General features: G+C 39.4%; 1 protein-coding gene across 1 annotated transcript in view; it reads left to right on the top strand.

Annotated features, from left to right (window-relative positions):
- Positions 1-17,393, top strand: part of LOC115223986 (fibrillin-2) — a 76,164-nt gene extending 58,771 nt beyond the window's left edge. The window contains exons 29-36 of the mRNA XM_029794760.2: positions 2,296-2,418; positions 4,484-4,603; positions 6,588-6,713; positions 7,571-7,687; positions 9,816-9,938; positions 13,799-13,907; positions 14,608-14,827; positions 16,816-17,393. Of these exons, the coding sequence (XP_029650620.2) occupies positions 2,296-2,418; positions 4,484-4,603; positions 6,588-6,713; positions 7,571-7,687; positions 9,816-9,938; positions 13,799-13,907; positions 14,608-14,827; positions 16,816-17,193 (1,316 nt within the window). The 3' untranslated portion in view covers positions 17,194-17,393. The remainder of the gene's footprint in view (positions 1-2,295; positions 2,419-4,483; positions 4,604-6,587; positions 6,714-7,570; positions 7,688-9,815; positions 9,939-13,798; positions 13,908-14,607; positions 14,828-16,815) is intronic.
- Positions 17,394-18,415: the final 1,022 nt, after the last annotated feature.

Genomic DNA, 18,415 nt, shown 5'->3' with positions numbered 1-18,415 from the left:
AAGTAAAGTTGAGAAGTTCTACCTCTGCATTTAATAAAAAATTAAGAAGAGATCCAAGGAGAGAATTGATGATTTAAAATACCTGGGTGCTTGTTCTTTGTTTGTTCCTTCTCGAGCCATGCCTGGCTCATAAGGACCGGTTTCCCGGTTTCCTTGGCCGTATAGGTTCCCCACCTGGACGGGACTCCGGTCTATCGCAGGTGAGCTGCAAGATGCAGGGGGAAAGAGTGAGAGAACGTTGTGGCGAAAGAGTCAGCAGAAGTTCGCCATTTCCTTCTGCCGGAGCCGCATGGAGCTAAGGTGTTTTTGCTCATAAACACACACATTGCCCGGTCTGAGACTCAAACCCACGATCCCTTGACCGCGAGTCCACTGCTCTAACCACTGGGCCATTGCACCACCACCCAGTCACATTTACACTGCATTATTATAGGAATTTAAGGCAGCAAGCTGGCAGAGTTGTTAGCATGCCAGACAAAACACTTTGCAGCATTATATCAGTTTTTGCTTTCGGAGTTCAAACTCTACTGAAGTCTACTTTGCCTTTCATCCTTTCGGGGTCAATGAAATGAGAAACAGTAAAGCACTGGGGCTGATGTGATTGATTAGTCTTGTCTCCCAAAATTTCAGACCAAGAAAGGATTATTATAGGAATGTAAAATGACCCAGTAGTTGATTGGTGTTTTACGTTATTGGGCCTCTGGAAGTCTTAACCCTTTTTTAACCATATTGCAGTTTCAATTCCCAGACCGGGTGTTGTGTGTGTTTATTGAGCGAAAACACCTGAAGCTCCACGAGGCTCTGGCAGGGGGTGGTGGCGACCCCTGTTGTACTCTTTTGCCACAACTTTCTCTCACCCTTTCTTCCTGTTTCTTGAGTAACGCTGCAATGGACTGGCCTCCCGTCCAACTAGGGGGAATACATTCACCACAGAAACCAGGAAACTGGGCCCATGATCCTGGCTAGGCTTGAAAAGGGCACATAAATAAAAATAATAAAATAAATGTGAATGGAATTATGAAAGAAGACCGTTGCTACAGATGTACCTGACAGCATGATTAATTATTAAGGCTTATCATGTTATGTCTCTGCTGCAAGACACTTAACTCCACTTGCCTTTATAAGGAACAATTTCCAGTTTGGTCTCTGCTGAAAAAAAAATTACTAAGATTAGGCGCAGGAGTGGCTGTGTGGTAAGTAGCTTGCTAACCAACCACATGGTTCTGGGTTCAGTCCCACTGCATGGCATCTTGGGCAAGTGTCTTCTGCTATAGCCTCGGGCCGACCAATGCCTTGTGAGTGGATTTGGTAGACAGGAACTGAAAGAAGCCCGTCATATATATGTATATATATATATATATATATATATAAATATATATATATATGTGTGTGCATGTGTGTGTTTGTGTGTCTGTGTTTGTCCCCCTAGCATTGCTTGACAATCGATGCTGGTGTGTTTACATCCCCATCACTTAGCAGTTCGGCAAAAGAGATCGATAGAATAAGTACTGGGCTTACAAAGAATAAGTCCTGGGGTCGATTTGCTCGACTAAATGCGGTGCTCCAACATGGCCGCAGTCGAAACATGTAAACGAGTAAGAGTAAGATTCTTATGTATACTATTTATATTAGCCAGATTTGTGTCGTCATCTTTATTGTTGCTTCCACTATGTTTCAATTGTTGTAGACTCCAGCCTCCTTCAGATGTCTTGTGTATCAGAATTTCAAACCTATTCCATTATTTGATCCACATGGGCCTGGTTTCTGTGGCGTATATGTTCCCCCCCAGCTGGACAGGATGCCAGTCCATTGCAGCATTACTCAAGAAACAGGAAGAAAGAGTGAGAGAAAGTTGGGGCAAAAGAGTACAACAGGGGTCGCCACCACCCCTTGCCAGAGCCTTGTGGAGCTTTTAGGTGTTTTCGCTCAATAAACACACACAACGCTTGGTCTGGGAATCGAAACCACGATCTTCCAACCGTGAGTCTCCTGCCCTAACCACTGGGCCATTGTGCCTCCACCCATTCACATTTACATTCCACTCACTGCATTTCATGACATTTTTTAGTTGCCTTGCCTGGTATCGAACTCAGAACCCATAAGTGACTGCACTGCATTAACCAACATCTCTATCTATTATGCTGTGGTTCTTGTATGGTAGAACTTGATAAAAAAAAATAAGTACCCAACAGAAACAAGTTGTTGAAGCTTGAGTATAAGGGTTTTCTTGAAGGTATTGCTCCAGCATGGCCAATCTGTTACATCATTACTCATAGTTGTTCTCTCCTCCTTCAGATATCAACGAATGCCAACAGAAGCCATCTCCATGCCAGAATATCTGCCAGAATACAGAGGGAAGTTTCATTTGTACTTGCCCCGTTGGTTTCGTACTAAACATGGATGGACGCACGTGTCGAGGTAAATATTTCACTTTCGTTCAGTTCAGTTTCTAAAGCTTTAAACCACAATAACCACCCTGATTACCCAAATAAACACCCACTTACCTGCTCGATATCCATTTATTCTTTCAAAACTATCTAAAACAATAATAAATCTCTGAACAAGATGTAAACAGTAACTGCACGACAATGTAAGGTATACTAGCCATCTCAATATGGCTAACCACTAAGGGTGGGTGTTACTGTAACTTTTAGCCCCAGGAGAACATCGTCTCCAGCTGGCTTTAGGCACACTTTCTGTGCTCTTATGGTATTTGCAAAGGGAGGTCATCCCTCCCTCATCAACCTAAGTGATACGCACGGACTACAGAATCTACCTAGAACGGACTACCCAGAAACTGCAGTCCGTGCGTATCATTTAGGTTGACGAGGGAAGGATGACCTCCCTTTGCAAAAACCTTAAGGGCACAGAAAGTGTGCCTAAAGCCAGCTGGAGACGATGATCTCCTGGGGCTAAAAGCTACAGTAACACCCACCCTTAGTGGTTAGCCATATTGAGATGGCTAGTATACCTCACATTATCTAAAACACCTATCCTTAGTTATCCCCTTCTCTGCACAAAACACCCACTTAACTTCTCATTACCCATCTACTCCAACAAATCTACCCAAAACATACACCCTTCCTTACCCAAAACAGCCTTCTTCCCTGTACAAAACACCTACTTAGCCTCTCTGTACCCATCTACTCCATCAAATCTACCCAAAACATACACCCTTCCGTACCCAAAACAGCTGTCTTCCCTGCACAAAAAACCCACCGTCCCTTTCAATGACACTGTCAAGCCCACTAAAAATATTGACCCTTTCTTACATAAAACCTCCCCCTACCTTGTTATTCAGGACCCACTCATTTTCTTTTCCAATATTTCTTTGTCTACCCTCTCCCACCCGATACACTCACCTTTCCTACCCAAATCTACCCAGTATACTCACATCAGATCTTTTCGGTTTGAACGGCAGCTTTTAACATAATTTCCACATAACTAAACACTTTTAAACTTCGTATACTGGTAGAATGTGTTTTTATAAAACATCTTTTTCTCTTGGCTTTATTGAGAAAATTCTATAGTTTGTAAGATATTTGTTGTTTTTTCTCTTCAATTTCTGCAATTTCCAACCATCAATGACGTCTATTGAGGTAAAAAAAAAACATCCTTGTTGTATGAATATGTCCCTCGTTTAAGAAACAGATTGGGTTTATTTACATTTGTGAAGAAAAAAAGATACCCTTCCCCCCACCCCTAACTAACCCTAACCCTAAAACAGATTGAAATGCAATAGATCGATACTAGGGTCATAATTATGAGTGACAATTTCATATGACACCGCTAGAAAAAACTGCCGTTCAAACCGAAAAGATCCGAGCTGAGGTCCTCTGAAATACATATATACATTTCCGAAGAAAAGAAGATAAACTTCCCCCACCCCTAACCCTAACTAACCCTAACCCTAAAACAGATTGAAATGCAATAGATCGATACTAGGGTCATAATTATGGGTGACAAGTTCATATGACACCGCTAGAAAAAAACTGCCGTTCAAACCGAAAAGATCCGAGCTGAGGTCCTCTGAAATACATATATAGTTATACCCACATACATATATATATATATTTCTGCAATTTCAACCAATCAATGACGTCTATTGAAGTAAAAAACATTCTGTGCCTTATGAATATGTCCCTCGTTTAAGAAACAGTTTGGGTTTCTTTACATTTCCAAAGAAAAAAAAGATACCCTTCCTCCACCCCTAACCCCACCCCTAACCCTAACCCTAACCCTAACTAACCGTAACCCTAAAACAGAATGAAATGCAATAGATCGATACTAGGGTCATAATTATGAGTGACAATTTCATATGACACCGCTAGAAAAAAACTGCCGTTCAAACCGAAAAGATCCCTCACGTCTCCTACCCAAAGCCACCCCAGAACACTTCGCGATTCCCTAACAATAAAAACTAACAACAAAACCACTTCAATGATTGTTTTCTTCTCCTCTTCATCCTCTTCTCTGTTGGCAGACATTGACGAGTGCGCGTCTGGGCAACACAACTGTCCCTACGGCTGTATCAATACCATCAGCAGCTACAAATGTGGTTGTCCAAAGGGATTAAAAGAAGGACCAAACGGGGATTGCGTAGGTAAGAAACAACAAGGAGAACGTTTACGAAATTGTTCGACTTTTTTTGAATTTCCTTACGGCAGTGAATTAATATCGCTGCTGCTGCTGCTGCTGCTGCTGCTGCTTTTCTCTTCTTCTTCTTCTCTTCTTCTTCTCTTCTTCTTCTCTTCTCCTCTTCTTCTTCTTTTTCTTCCTCTTCTTCTCCTTCTCCCTCCTCTTCTTCTCTCTCTCTTCTCAACTCTCCTCTTCTCTCTTCTTCCTTCTTCCTCCTCCCCTCTCTCCTTTCCTCCTTCCTCCTCCTTCTTTTCTTCTTTTTCTTCTTCTTCTTTCTTCCTCCTCCTCCTCCTCCTCTTTTTCTCTTCTTCTCTTCTTCTTTTCCTCTTCTCTTTTTCTTCCTCTTCTTCTTCTTCTTTTCCTCCTCTCTTCTCCTCTTCCTCTTCTCTTCTTCTCACTCCTTCTCTCTTCTTCTTCTTCTTCTTCCTCCTCCTCCTCCTCCCCTCTTTCTTCTTCTTCTTCTTTATCCTCTTCTTCTTCCTCCTCCTGCGATGGACTGGCCTCCCGTCCAGCTGGGTAACACATACACCATAGAAACTGGGAAACTGGGCCCATGAGCCTGGCTAGGCTTTAAAAGGTGCATTTATTTTTATTCATGTTTCTTTCGGTTCCTTTAAATATAACAAAGAATTTAGTAAAGTAACTTAGTTACCATTAAGCTAGTGACAACCAGTTTCAAATTAATCTCAGAACTTGAGGCAATCCAACGAAGCTACATGAAGAAGATGGCCTCTATGCAGCATATAAGCTATTGGAAAAGACTCAAGAGATTAAAACTCTATTCTTTAGAGCGTAGGTGAGAAAGATCATCATCATCATCATCATCGTTTAGCATCCGCTTTCCATGCTAGCATGGGTTGGACAAAATATATTGCGCCCATCCTGGAAGGACTTGTCCCAAACTTTGGCATCGAGAGTTACACAAATACTAGAACTGGGTGCCACTGCATAGTGCCAAGGACTCCAAATTTGCCATCAAGATGTAGGACAAGATACTGCAATAGCCTGGGCTTCTGAGGTCTACAGCTCTTCAATATCCTCATGAAGGACCTGAGAGACCTGCATGGGGTGGATGTAGGTGTCTTCAAAATATAGCTGGACCCCTTCCTGTCAAGTGTCCCAGATGAACCAACTTCACAGCAGGAGGTGCAGATGAGGGCAGCTGCATCAAACTCTCTCATGCACCAAATGTCAATTGCTAAAAAGCATTTGTGAAGTAAAATTATGTAGCAACACCAAATGGCAGTGCCTCAGCATGGCCACAGCTCGTGAGCTGAAACTAGATAAAATAAAAAGAAATAAAAATAAACATAGGTGCAGGAGTGGCTGTGTGGTAAGTAGCTTGCTAACCAACCACATGGTTCCGGGTTCAGTCCCACTGTGTGGCATCTTGGGCAAGTGTCTTCTGCTATAGCTCCAGGCCAACCAACGCCTTGTGAGTGGATTTGGTAGATGGAAACTGAAAGAAGCCTGTCGTATATATGTATATATATATATGTATGTGTGTGTATGTGTTTGTGTGTCTGTATTTGTTCCCCTAGCATTGCTTGACAACTGATGCTGATGTGTTTACGTCCCCGTCACTTAGCGGTTCGGCAAAAGAGACCGATAGAATAAGTACTGGGCTTACAAAGAATAAGTCCCGGGGTCGATTTGCTCGACTAAAGGCGGTGCTCCAGCATGGCCGCAGTCAAATGACTGAAACAAGTAAAAGAGTAAAGGAGTAATAAATTGTGACTAAAGTTTGATGAAAGATTTATATTCAAAACTTATGAAAACAAGACATTTGTACTCAGAGCCAGAGCTGGTTTCAGCCGGGTTGGCAACAAAAGGGTTAAGCCCCCTGCCTCCCCGTCACTCATGAATATGGCCCTGCGATACTGAAACTGATTCCATTTCTTATTTATTCTATTTATCTATGTTTATGTAATTTTAATTACTCGTTACAGATATCAATGAGTGTCTGGAAGATAAACATCTTTGCATCCGAGGAGTATGCAAAAATACAGAGGGTAGCTTCACGTGCCAGTGTCCTCGAGGTTACGTTCTTGACAAAACTGGTACCAAGTGCGTCGGTAAGTAGTAACTGGTGTAACCATTTTCTATTAAGAACCAAGAATATGAAAGTGTGTGGCCAAGTGGTTAGGATGTTGCACTCATGATTGTAAGATCATAGTTTCAAGTCCTAGACCAGGCAATGCATTGTGTTTTGAGCATAACTCTTCATGGTTGTTAGTGTTATTATTATTATTATTGATGATGTTATTATTATTATTATTATTATTATTATTATTATTATTATTATTATTACTATTATTATTATTGTTATTATTATTATTGTTATTATTATTATTATTTTTGATGTTATTATTATTATTATTATTATTATTATTATTATTACTATTATTATTATTGTTATTATTATTATTATTGTTATTATTATTATTATTATTATTATTATAATTACTACTACTACTACTACTACTATTATTATTATTATTATTATTAGGAGTGAATGTGTGGTAAGTAGCTTGCTTACCAACCACATGGTTCCGGGTTCAGTCCCACTGTGTGGCATCTTGGGCAAGTGTCTTCTGCTATAGCCCCGGGCCAACCAATGCCTTGTGAGTGGATTTGGTAGACGGAAACTGAAAGAAGCCTGTCATATATATGTATATATACATATATGTGTGTGTGTGTGTATGTGTTTGTGTGTCTGTGTTTGTCCCCCTAGCATTGCTTGACAACCAATGCTGGTGTGTTTACGTCCCCGTCACTTAGCGGTTCGGCAAAAGAGACCGATAGAATAAGTACTGGGCTTACAAAGAATAAGTCCTGGGGTCGATTTGCTCGACTAAAGGCGGTGCTCCAGCATGGCTGTAGTCAAATGACTGAAACAAGTAAAAAAAAAAAATTATTATTATTATTCCAGATTTGGATGAGTGTGAACATGGTTTCTGTGATGAAAACTGCGAAAACATGCCAGGAAGTTACCACTGTGAATGTCCACCAGGTTACAGTGAACATTATTATTGGAAGAGCTGCGTTGGTAAGTATCTTGTCTTCTTGTAATTTAGCTACAACAGGAATCTATTATGACTTACCTTTGTTTTAAACCAGCTTATATACACCTCTGAACAGTGACCCACATCACAATTCTGTGTGTTTACTAACTGGATGGATGGAAGCACTCCGTCGGTTACGACGACGAGGGTTCCCGTTGATCCGAATCAACGGAACAGCCTGCTCGTGAAATTAACGTGTAAGTGGCTGAGCACTCCACAGACACGTGTACCCTTAACGTAGTTCTCGGGGATATTCAGCGTGACACAGAGAGTGACAAGGCTGGCCCCTTTGAAATACAGGTACAACAGAAACAGGAAGTAAGAGTGAGAGAAAGTTGTGGTGAAAGAGTACAGCAGGGATCACCACCATCCCCTGCCGGAGCCTCGTGGAGTTTTAGGTGTTTTCGCTCAATAAACACTCACAACGCCCGGTCTGGGAATCGAAACCGCGATCCTACGACCGCGAGTCCGCTGCCCTAACCACTGGGCCATTGCGCCTCACGTTTACTTACTAAACAACATAGCACAATATTCTAAGTGTTTCTTGTGTAAACATTCTGCCCCATTTTAACAAAACCATCACAATATCAACATTATCTAGTCCTATATTGTACTCTTCATCATCTAAACCAGTTATGGTTGAGGACCTAAACCCCTTTAACCATTTGAAAACACCCCGTCCTCCAACTAAATACCATGCCTTTCGTAATATCACAAAGTATTTACGATCCAAACACTTTAAATCATTTAAATACCATTCAACTAAACACCATTCAATCTCATGATATCCCAAAGTGTTCAGGATTTAAACACCATACATTGTCTAAATGCTATTTTGATGCAAAGTCAAAAAGACAGGAAACAAATGGTTTATGCGTTACTGTGGCATCATAATTATCTGTCAGTGCTGCCTTCACTGGCTTCCATGCCAGTGGCACATAAAAAGCACCATTGCCAGTCTCCTCTGGCACCTGTGTTGGTGGCACATAAAAAGCACCAACCGATCATGGCCATTGCCAGCCTCCCCTGGCACCTATGCTGGTGGCACGTAAAAAGCACCAACCGATCGTGGCCATTGCCAGCCTCCCCTGGCACCTATGCTGGTGGCACGTAAAAAGCACCAACCGATCGTGGCCATTGCCAGCCTCCCCTGGCACCTATGCTGGTGGCACGTAAAAAGCTCCAACCGATCATGGCCATTGCCAGCCTCCCCTGGCACCTATGCTGGTGGCACGTAAAAAGCACCAACCGATCATGGCCATTGCCAGCCTCCCCTGGCACCTATGCTGGTGGCACGTAAAAAGCACCAACCGATCGTGGCCATTGCCAGCCTCCCCTGGCACCTATGCTGGTGGCATGTACAAAGCACCAACCGATCGTGGTCATTGCCAGCCTCCCCTGGCACCTGTGCCAGTGACACATAAAAAGCACCCACTACACTCACAGAGTGGTTGGCGTTAGGAAGGGCATCCAGCTGTAGAAACGCTGCCAGATCAGACTGGAGCCTGGTGCAGCCTCCTGGCTTCCCAGACCCCAGTCGAACTGTCCAACCCAGTTCATGGAAAATGGACGTTAAACGACGACAACGATGATGATGATGATGATGATGATGATGAAGGCAGCAAGCTGGCTGAATCATGAGAGCACTAGGCAAAATACTTAGTAGCATTTTGTTTATCTTTACACTCTGAGTTCAATTTCTGCTGAGGTCAACTTTGCCTTTCATCTTTTTCAAGTCGATATAATAAGTACCAATTGAGCCACAGGGGTCAATGTAATCGACTAGCCCCACATCTCTCCCAAATTTCAGGCCTTGTGCCTATAGTAAAAAGGATTATCACCTTAATTTTTAGAGCACCAGGCCAAATGCTTAGTGGCATTTCATCTGTTTTTTTTACGCTCTGAGTTCAATTTCTACTGAGGTCAACTTTGCCTTTTGTCCCTTTCAAGTCAATAAAATAAAATAAGTACCAGTGAAACACTGGGGAGTCGATGTAATCGACTAGCCCCCCTCCCCCGCCCTCCCCCAGAAACTGCTGGCCTTGTGCCAAAAATTTTAAGCCATTTTTACCTTAACTGTCACCAACGAACCTTTTGTTTATTTTTCTATAGATGTTGATGAATGCATGATGGGAACTCCATGTGGAGATGGAGGCTGTGTCAACATGCCTGGCAGCTACAACTGTAACTGTAAACTTGGAGAGAACTTTGACCCCCGCCAAGGAACCTGTATGAGTGAGTTGCCATTTTCAGTTCTTCTTTTATTCTATTCTTTTTGGCTGTCAAGTGCCTCTAGAACCTGATCGTGTTGGAGGAGTTCTTGCTAAAAGACATGAGCACCCAAAAGTTAATGAGGATCTAGGGACATGTAGTATTAGATCTATTGAAGCTGTGCACATTGATATAGATAGGGACCGGTGATGAAAGCAGATTTAGCCAAGGCGGCGAGCTGGCAGAAACGTTAGCACACCGGGCGAAATGCTTAGCGATATTTCGTCTGCCGTCACGTTCTGAGTTCAAATTCCGCCGAGGTCGACTTTGCCTTTCATCCTTTCAGGGTCGATAAATTAAGTACCAGTTACGCACTGGGGTCGATGTAATCGACTTAATCCGTTTGTCTGTCCTTGTTTGTCCTCTCTGTGTTTGGCCCCTTGTGGGTAGTAAAGAAATAAGTATTAGATCTATTGAAGCTGTGCACATTGGTATAGATAGGGACTGGTGATGAAAGCAGATTTAGCCAAGGCGGCGAGCTGGCAGAAATGTTAGCACACCGGGCGAAATGCTTAGCGATATTTCGTCTGCCGCTACGTTCTGAGTTCAAATTCTGCCGAGGTCAACTTTGCCTTTCATCCTTTCAGGGTCGATTAAATAAGTACCAGTTATGCACTGGGGTCGATGTAATCGACGTAATACCTATGTCTGTCCTTGTTTGTCCCCTCTGTGTTTAGCCCCTTGTGGGTAATAAAGAAATAGATATTTCATCTGCCGCTACATTTTGAGTTCAAATTCTGCCAAGGTCAACTTTGCCTTTCATCCTTTCGGGGTCGATTAAATAAGTACCAGTTATGCACTGGGGTCGATATAATTGACTTAATCCGTTTGTCTGTCCTTGTTTGTCCCCTCTGTGTGTAGTCCCTTGTGGGTAGTAAAGAAATGAAAGCAGATTTATCCAATATTGAGTGCACAGCAACATTTGGGATGGAGGTACAAGAATACTTAGACATTATGGAAATGGAAGAAAATGTGAAAGAAAAATATTGTCAGCCCTAATGTTGTGGTTACACTGGAGCACTGCCAGTATATTATATATATATATATATTCAACAACAATTGAGGAATGGCCTTAATAGGCCATTCGACCCACTAGAAAAAGCAGCCAGGACTCAAACCGCCAAGTAGTAGTAATTCAGAAATTAAAGGAAAATTTTAAAACATTTACCCTAATTCATCTTTACACAATGCATTGTTTCGGTGTTTTTAATGGCAAACCAGCTTAATTAAATTAAATTAAACTAAGTCAATCCACCAAAGGCTACACCTCATCGGTAAAGAAGCCAAGGAGGGACAGATATACATGAGGCAGCTGTATCTATGCCCTAGGAATATATATTCATATATATATATATGTATATATATATTCATATATTTATATATGTATATATATATTCATATATTTATATATATAAATACGCAGTAAAACTGTGTATGTGTGTGTATGTGTGTGTATGTGTGTGTGTGTGTGTGTGTGTAGGGGTTTAGAGTATGGGACTCGTAAGCTTAAGATTGAGGTTTCAATTCCTGGACTGAGCAACGCATTGTGTTCTTGAGCGTAACACTTCATTCCACTTTGCTCCAGTCCACTCAGCTTGTAAAAATGTGTTATCCTGTGATGGACCAGCCTTCCACCCAGGGGAGATATATATACAAGTGAGCCCAGCCCACTTATGCATGCCTTTCCTCCCTTGGACACAAAGACCTGTTGAGGCAAGCGAAGTCGATATAGAACCTCATCTGACGACAGGCACCCATGCCAACTCCCTTTGCTTGCGAAGACATGTTGGGGCAAGCGAAATCGAAATTGAATTGAACCAGCCAGGACCCCTGGACTGGTGGTATGTAAAAAGCACTATCCGACTCGTGGCCAATGCCAGCGCCACCTCGACTTGCTTCCGTGCCGGTAGCACGTAAAATGCACCAATCCGACCATAGCCATTGCTAGCCTCGCCTGGCACCTGTGCAGGTGGCACGTAAAAAGCACCCACTACACTCACGGAGTGGTTGGCGTTAGGAAGGGCATCCAGCTGTAGAAACATTGCCAGATAAGACTGGAGCCTGGTGCAGCCTTCTGGCTTCCCAGATCCCCGGTCGAACCGTCCAACCCATGCCAGCATGGAGAATGGAAGTTAAACGATGATGATGATGATGATGATATATAAGGTTATGAGAGGTAATGGTGTCAGTAAGACCCAAAGGTGTCAGGTAATGCTGAGTAAGTGCCATGGACAGACCACTCCAGGTTCAGTGATTATGCGAATATGGAGTCCAACGTAGGTCATACATCAGCATGTGTATATATAAAAAGTTATTTTTCAGAATGAGATAAAAAAAAAGCTAAGGCTGTGAAGATTTTAGAACATTTATAATAGAAGGTCTTACCTTTTATTTATAAATGTTCTAAAATCTTCACAGCCTTGGTTTTTTTTATCTCATTCTGAAATATATATATATATATATATATATATATATATATATATATTATATATAGAAGGAGCTTCTACAGGACTAGAACTGTTTCATTCAAGAGAAATCATCAGGAAGCTAGTTAACAAGAATTGTATTGGCATTTATAATTGGTATAAATGCCAATACAATTCTTGTTAACTAGCTTCCTGATGATTTCTCTTGAATGAAACAGTTCTAGTCCTGTAGAAGCTCCTTCTATATAATAAATTAATTTTACTCTGCTATGTATTGAGTACCTTATTTACTGTGGTTAACCCCGAATCAACCCGGGACCTACATATATATATATATATATATATAGACCTGACACCGTGTATTAACCGGTGTTGTTCAAACGATGAATAGCTTTGCGTAAACCATGGTTCGTTTTGTTCTCTTACTTTATTATCATCTTATAATCATCTCATAATAATGACTTTTATTACTACCTCAGTCAATCTAAATGTATATATTTGTCGTTACCTGTCATAAATAGCCTTTTTCTATTTGTAATGTGCATTTTCGTTGATTCTCCATATTTTACCCTTACATTTCCGTGTGTATTTTATATTTTCTTTTCGTAACATATTCTACTATATATATATATATATATATATATATATATATATATATATATATATATATATATATATAAGACCTTTCAAAATGTGACCTCGTGTTATCGTTGGCGATTTTTTTTCCTCTGTCTTCCCTTCGCTGGATCTTTCCTTCTCCTATGTTTCCTACGAAAAGCTCCTGAGCATCCATAATACTATATTCGTTCCACGTCCTCGTGTTGTTGTGTTTTTTTGTGTTTTCTTGTTTGGATTAACTTTATATATATATATATATATATTTAAAAAAGGAGATGTGGAACACGAGTTGTGATATATAAAAAAAGGAAATGAAGAAAATGCTGACAAAATAATTTAAGTAAGGGAGAGTGTATTTAATTAGGTGAAAGTTCTTTTTACCGGTTGCGCATTTGTTATGCTTATCAAAAGATATTTTTTTAAGAGAGATAGAGTTCCTTTCTGATAGATTTTTTTCTCTTATCTGTGTATGATAAGAGTGTGTATCTCTTACACAGATAAGAGACAAAAATCTATCAGAAAGGAACTCTATCTCTCTTAAGAAAATATCTTTTGATAAGCATAACAAATGCGCAACCGGTAAAAAGAACTTTCACCTAATTAAATACACTCTCCCTTACTTAAATTATTTTGTCAGCATTTTCTTCATTTCCTTTTTATATATATATATATATATATATGGCTCTACCATGATCCGTCTCTCTAACCCAATCAATGGTTTCAGTTTTGAAGCACCACACAAACCTTTCATATTCATAATATTTTCCTATTGTTTTTCAGATGGTTTTAACGTATGCAACAGTGCCCCTTGCACCTTCGGCTGTTCTCCTTATGGCATTAATGATTATGTGTGTGGCTGCCCCACAGGATATCAACGCATAGGCCAAGGGTAAATATTTATTTGCTTTATTTGTGGCCTCATAATGATTAATTTTCCTCTTGTTTTTTTATTTCATATTTTCTTTATTTTGTCGAGCTTTTGAATCTCTTTTCTCAATTTTGATTAATTGAATTAGGTTGTGGAAGCAAGTTGATTTTTTTTTTTCAAAAAATTTGATTTGAGACTGCAAAGACCATATATAATTGATCATGTGTGTGTATGTGTGTATTTATATAGATATATATATATAAACATATATACTTACATACATACATACATACATACATACATACATACATACATACATACATACATACATATATATATATATATTGGTAAAAACAGTAAGATAACAAAAGAATGAAAGAGACCTCGATATTATGTAAATAGAGGAATTTATCTGTAAATGTAATATGTGACAATTATTCAGTAGCCAAGATAAAACTCTGAGTTTCGGATGCCGAGGTGGTAATCTTCAGTTATCCGACCATCAGAAAAACGCTGTGAAAAAAGACCGCAGGATCTCTCTGAACTTTGCCCAGCCTATTCTTATTCTAGCAGCTATGCTCTTGGAACATCCACCTCCACTACTGACTTGGTCACCTAGGTAACAGAAACAGATACCTGAAATGTAGACAACCTTTTCAAATGACACCCCTGACAAAGACTAACACACTTTTCCATTCTTTTTTCCTTCATCTATTTGCAGCCACTGTATCTCAACAATATCACCTGCCAATATCAGTGCACCAAACATTCCAGAAGGAATGGAACTGCCTCATATACCCGGTCCACCTGATGGCAGCCTACCACCAGGGGAAGTCTGTTATTCATGTAATGTTGGAGATATTCCACTGAACCAACGGTCAAAGAGAAGTGCCGACATGAACAGGTCCACAAGTGATTTCGTGGCAACAGAACAACATCAGGTAAATGTCAAGATTGTCCTCATCAAAATATTTCCCAAAATATTCCATTTTTTCATTTCATCATATGCATGTATGTGTGTGTGTATGTATGTATTTATTTATTTATTTAAATGATTTCTCAAATATACATACACTTCATTTTAAAGGCTCTGTGGAGGCTATGATACCTTGCACAAGCACTCAGCTCTCAGTGCACTGCTTCTTATAGCAGAAACAACTGTGAGCTCATGAAAGTGATTACATATCTCCTGTTCTTCTGTCATTCATTAATTGTTGTTGTTGTTTGTTATTTCTCAAGTTATGCCCGCTGTATGTGTGTGTGTGTGTGTGTGTGTGTGTGTCTGTTTGTCCCCCATAGCATTGCTTGACCACCAATGCTGGTGTGTTTACGTCCCTGTAAATTAGCGGTTCGGCCTAAGAGACCAATAGAATAAGTACTAGGCTAACAAAGAATAAGACCCGGGGTCGATTTGTTCGACTAAAGGCGATGCTCCAGCATAGCTACAGTCGAATGACTGCAACAAGTCAAAAGCGGCAAGCTGGCAGAATAGTTAGCATACCGGGCGAAATGCTTAGTAGTATTTCATATGCCACTACATTCTGAGTTCAAATTCTGCCAAGGTTGACTTTACCTTTCATCCTTTCGGGGTCGATTAAATTAGTACCAGTTATGCATTGGGGTCGATATAATCAACTTAATCCGTTTGTCTGTCCTTGTTTGTCCTCTCTGTGTTTAGACCCTTGTGGGTAGTAAAGAAATAGGTATTTCGTCTGCCGCTATGTTCTGAGTTCAAATTCCGCCGAGGTCGATTAAATAAGTACCCGTTACACACTGGGGTCGATATAATCGACTTAATCCGTTTGTCTGTCCTTGTTTGTCCTCTCTGTGTTTAGACCCTTGTGGGTAGTAAAGAAATAGGTATTTCGTCTGCCGCTATGTTCTGAGTTCAAATTCCGCCGAGGTCGATTAAATAAGTACCCGTTACACACTGGGGTCGATATAATCGACTTAATCCGTTTGTCTGTCCTTGTTTGTCCCCTCTGTGTGTAGCCCCTTGTGGGCAGTAAAGAAATATGAAACAAGTAGAAGAATATAAAATGCATTTTATATCTTCATTTTATATCTTTATAATTGTACTTTATAATCTCTGACGAGGCCTTGAGATATATATATATATAAGTAACTCATTTTTAACTGCATATTACCTCAATACATCTGACTAATATGGGCATAATGAGATACTCTTATCTACAGGCTGAAACAGCTGTAAGATCCATTTTATATCCATTTTATATGTATTATCCTTATGGTATTATCTTACTTATTGATGTATATTGTTTTATTCTGTATTATTCTGTTGGATTTGGATGTTCTTATTTAAGCTAAATAATTAGTTAATAAATTATATGAATTGGTATTATCTGGTAGTTGATGATTGAAAGAAATCTATTCCTCCATTTTCTTATTTTATATATATATATATATATATATACTCTTTCACTCTTTTACTCTTTTACTTGTTTCAGTCATTTGACTGCGACCATGCTGGAGCACCGCCTTTAGTCGAGCAAATCGACCCCGGGACTTATTCTTTGTAAGCCCAGTACTTATTCTGTCGGTCTCTTTTGCTGAACCGCTAAGTAACGGGGACGTAAACACACCAGCATCGGTTGTCAAGCAATGCTAGGGGGTCAAACACAGACACACATACACATATATATATATATTATATATATATATATATATACATATATACGACAGGCTTCTTTCAGTTTCTGTCTACCAAATCCACTCACAAGGCATTGGTCGGCCCGAGGCTATAGCAGAAGACACTTGCCCAAGATGCCACGCAGTGGGACTGAACCCGGAACCATGTGGTTGGTTAGCAAGCTACTTACCACACAGCCACTCCTGCGCTATAATATAATTCTATAACATACCATTTACCCTGTATTTTCTCACTCTTTCTCTTGTTTATCTCCCACAGACTTCGAATGTCAGCGATGAAAAACCAAAACCAAAACCAAGATTGCACCATTATGCCGGCGCTAAAGAACAGAGTCTATCAGTAAAGGTGAAACAGAAACAAGTGCATCGCAACACCAAGATTATCAGGATGCAACCTGCACTAAGCACACTGCGAAACAAGGTGCACTACATTATTGTCGACGGGGGTGACAGCGACAAGTTTGTGATGCACGAAAAGAATAACATAAGCTCACTGCGACTGAAGCAAAAAGTAAAAGCTCCACAGGTTTTCAAAATAGACATCAAGTGTCAGCCCTTATCAAACACTGATGAGTTTAATGGTGAGAAGATAGAGCTGGATACATCTATTATACACCTCAAGATATATGTTCTTTGATCATAGAACTGAACTGAACACACATCCCCTTAAGCCACCCACCAAGGAAAGGCACCACAATAAACTTCAAACGAATACAAAACACTGCAACAATTTTTTTTCTGTTTTTTTTTTCCGGAAGAGAACAAAAAAAATTATTAACAAAAAAAAATAAAAAGACGAAAGTTTGAACAAAAAAATACAAAATTTTTTTTTCTTAACGAAGAAAGGAAAGAAGAAAAAAAAAACAAAACAATTTTTTTTTTGATTAAAATGAAAAATAAAAACCAAAAAAGGGGGAAATATTTTTTAATTTTAAACTGAAATCAGAAAAAAAAAAGACTTCATTTGATAATAATAATAATAATAATAATAATAATAATAATAATAATAATAATATACAAACAAGGGGAAATAGAGAAAAAAAATAGACTATAAAGAACAATACAAACATTTAATTATGAGAGAAGGTAATGTGGGTAATTAAGAATAGACTGCAATGACCAAACAATGAAATAATGAGGATAATTAATAGAGCATTAATGAGAAAGAAGAAAGCTCGTTAGTTGGGAGAACCTTCTTATCATCACACCAAAATTGTTGGTTAATCTTGGCAAATATATCTTCCATTCCTGGCCAGTAAGTAATGCTCAGAGGAGAGAGAAAAAACGTAATATATCAGTTGCTGACTTTTAATTCTTACATCTGTAATTAACATCTTTTCTTGTACAACACTAATAAAACAGACAGTACACACACACGTGCAATATATATGTGTATATATATATATATATATATATATATATATATATATATATATATATATGTATATATATATATAATATATATATATATATATATATATATATAAAATGTGTACTTACATATAAGAGAATAAAGTGTACGTATGCCGCTATATATATAAAATACAAAATGGGACAAGAATGCAAAACATCCGGACAACTAGGTAATACAAAAAGGGGACGACAAAACATCCAGATAGACGATACAAAAAAACAAGGACGGGTCATTTGAAGCTTCTTATCCTCAGTCAGGAACCAGATCATCCTCGCAATTTCGGCCGATTAATCTTGATATATGTATATATGTATATATATATATTTTTGTAAAATAATATGTGACAATTATTCGGTAGCCAAGATAAAACTCAGAGTTTCGGATGCCGAGGTGGAAATCCACAACATCATCTCTTCAGTTATCTGTCACATATTATTTTACAGAT

Source organism: Octopus sinensis, linkage group LG24 (assembly GCF_006345805.1).
Source record: "Octopus sinensis linkage group LG24, ASM634580v1, whole genome shotgun sequence".
In the NCBI taxonomy this organism is placed as follows: domain Eukaryota; kingdom Metazoa; phylum Mollusca; class Cephalopoda; order Octopoda; family Octopodidae; genus Octopus; species Octopus sinensis.
This window is presented reverse-complemented; position numbering and strand designations above follow the sequence as displayed.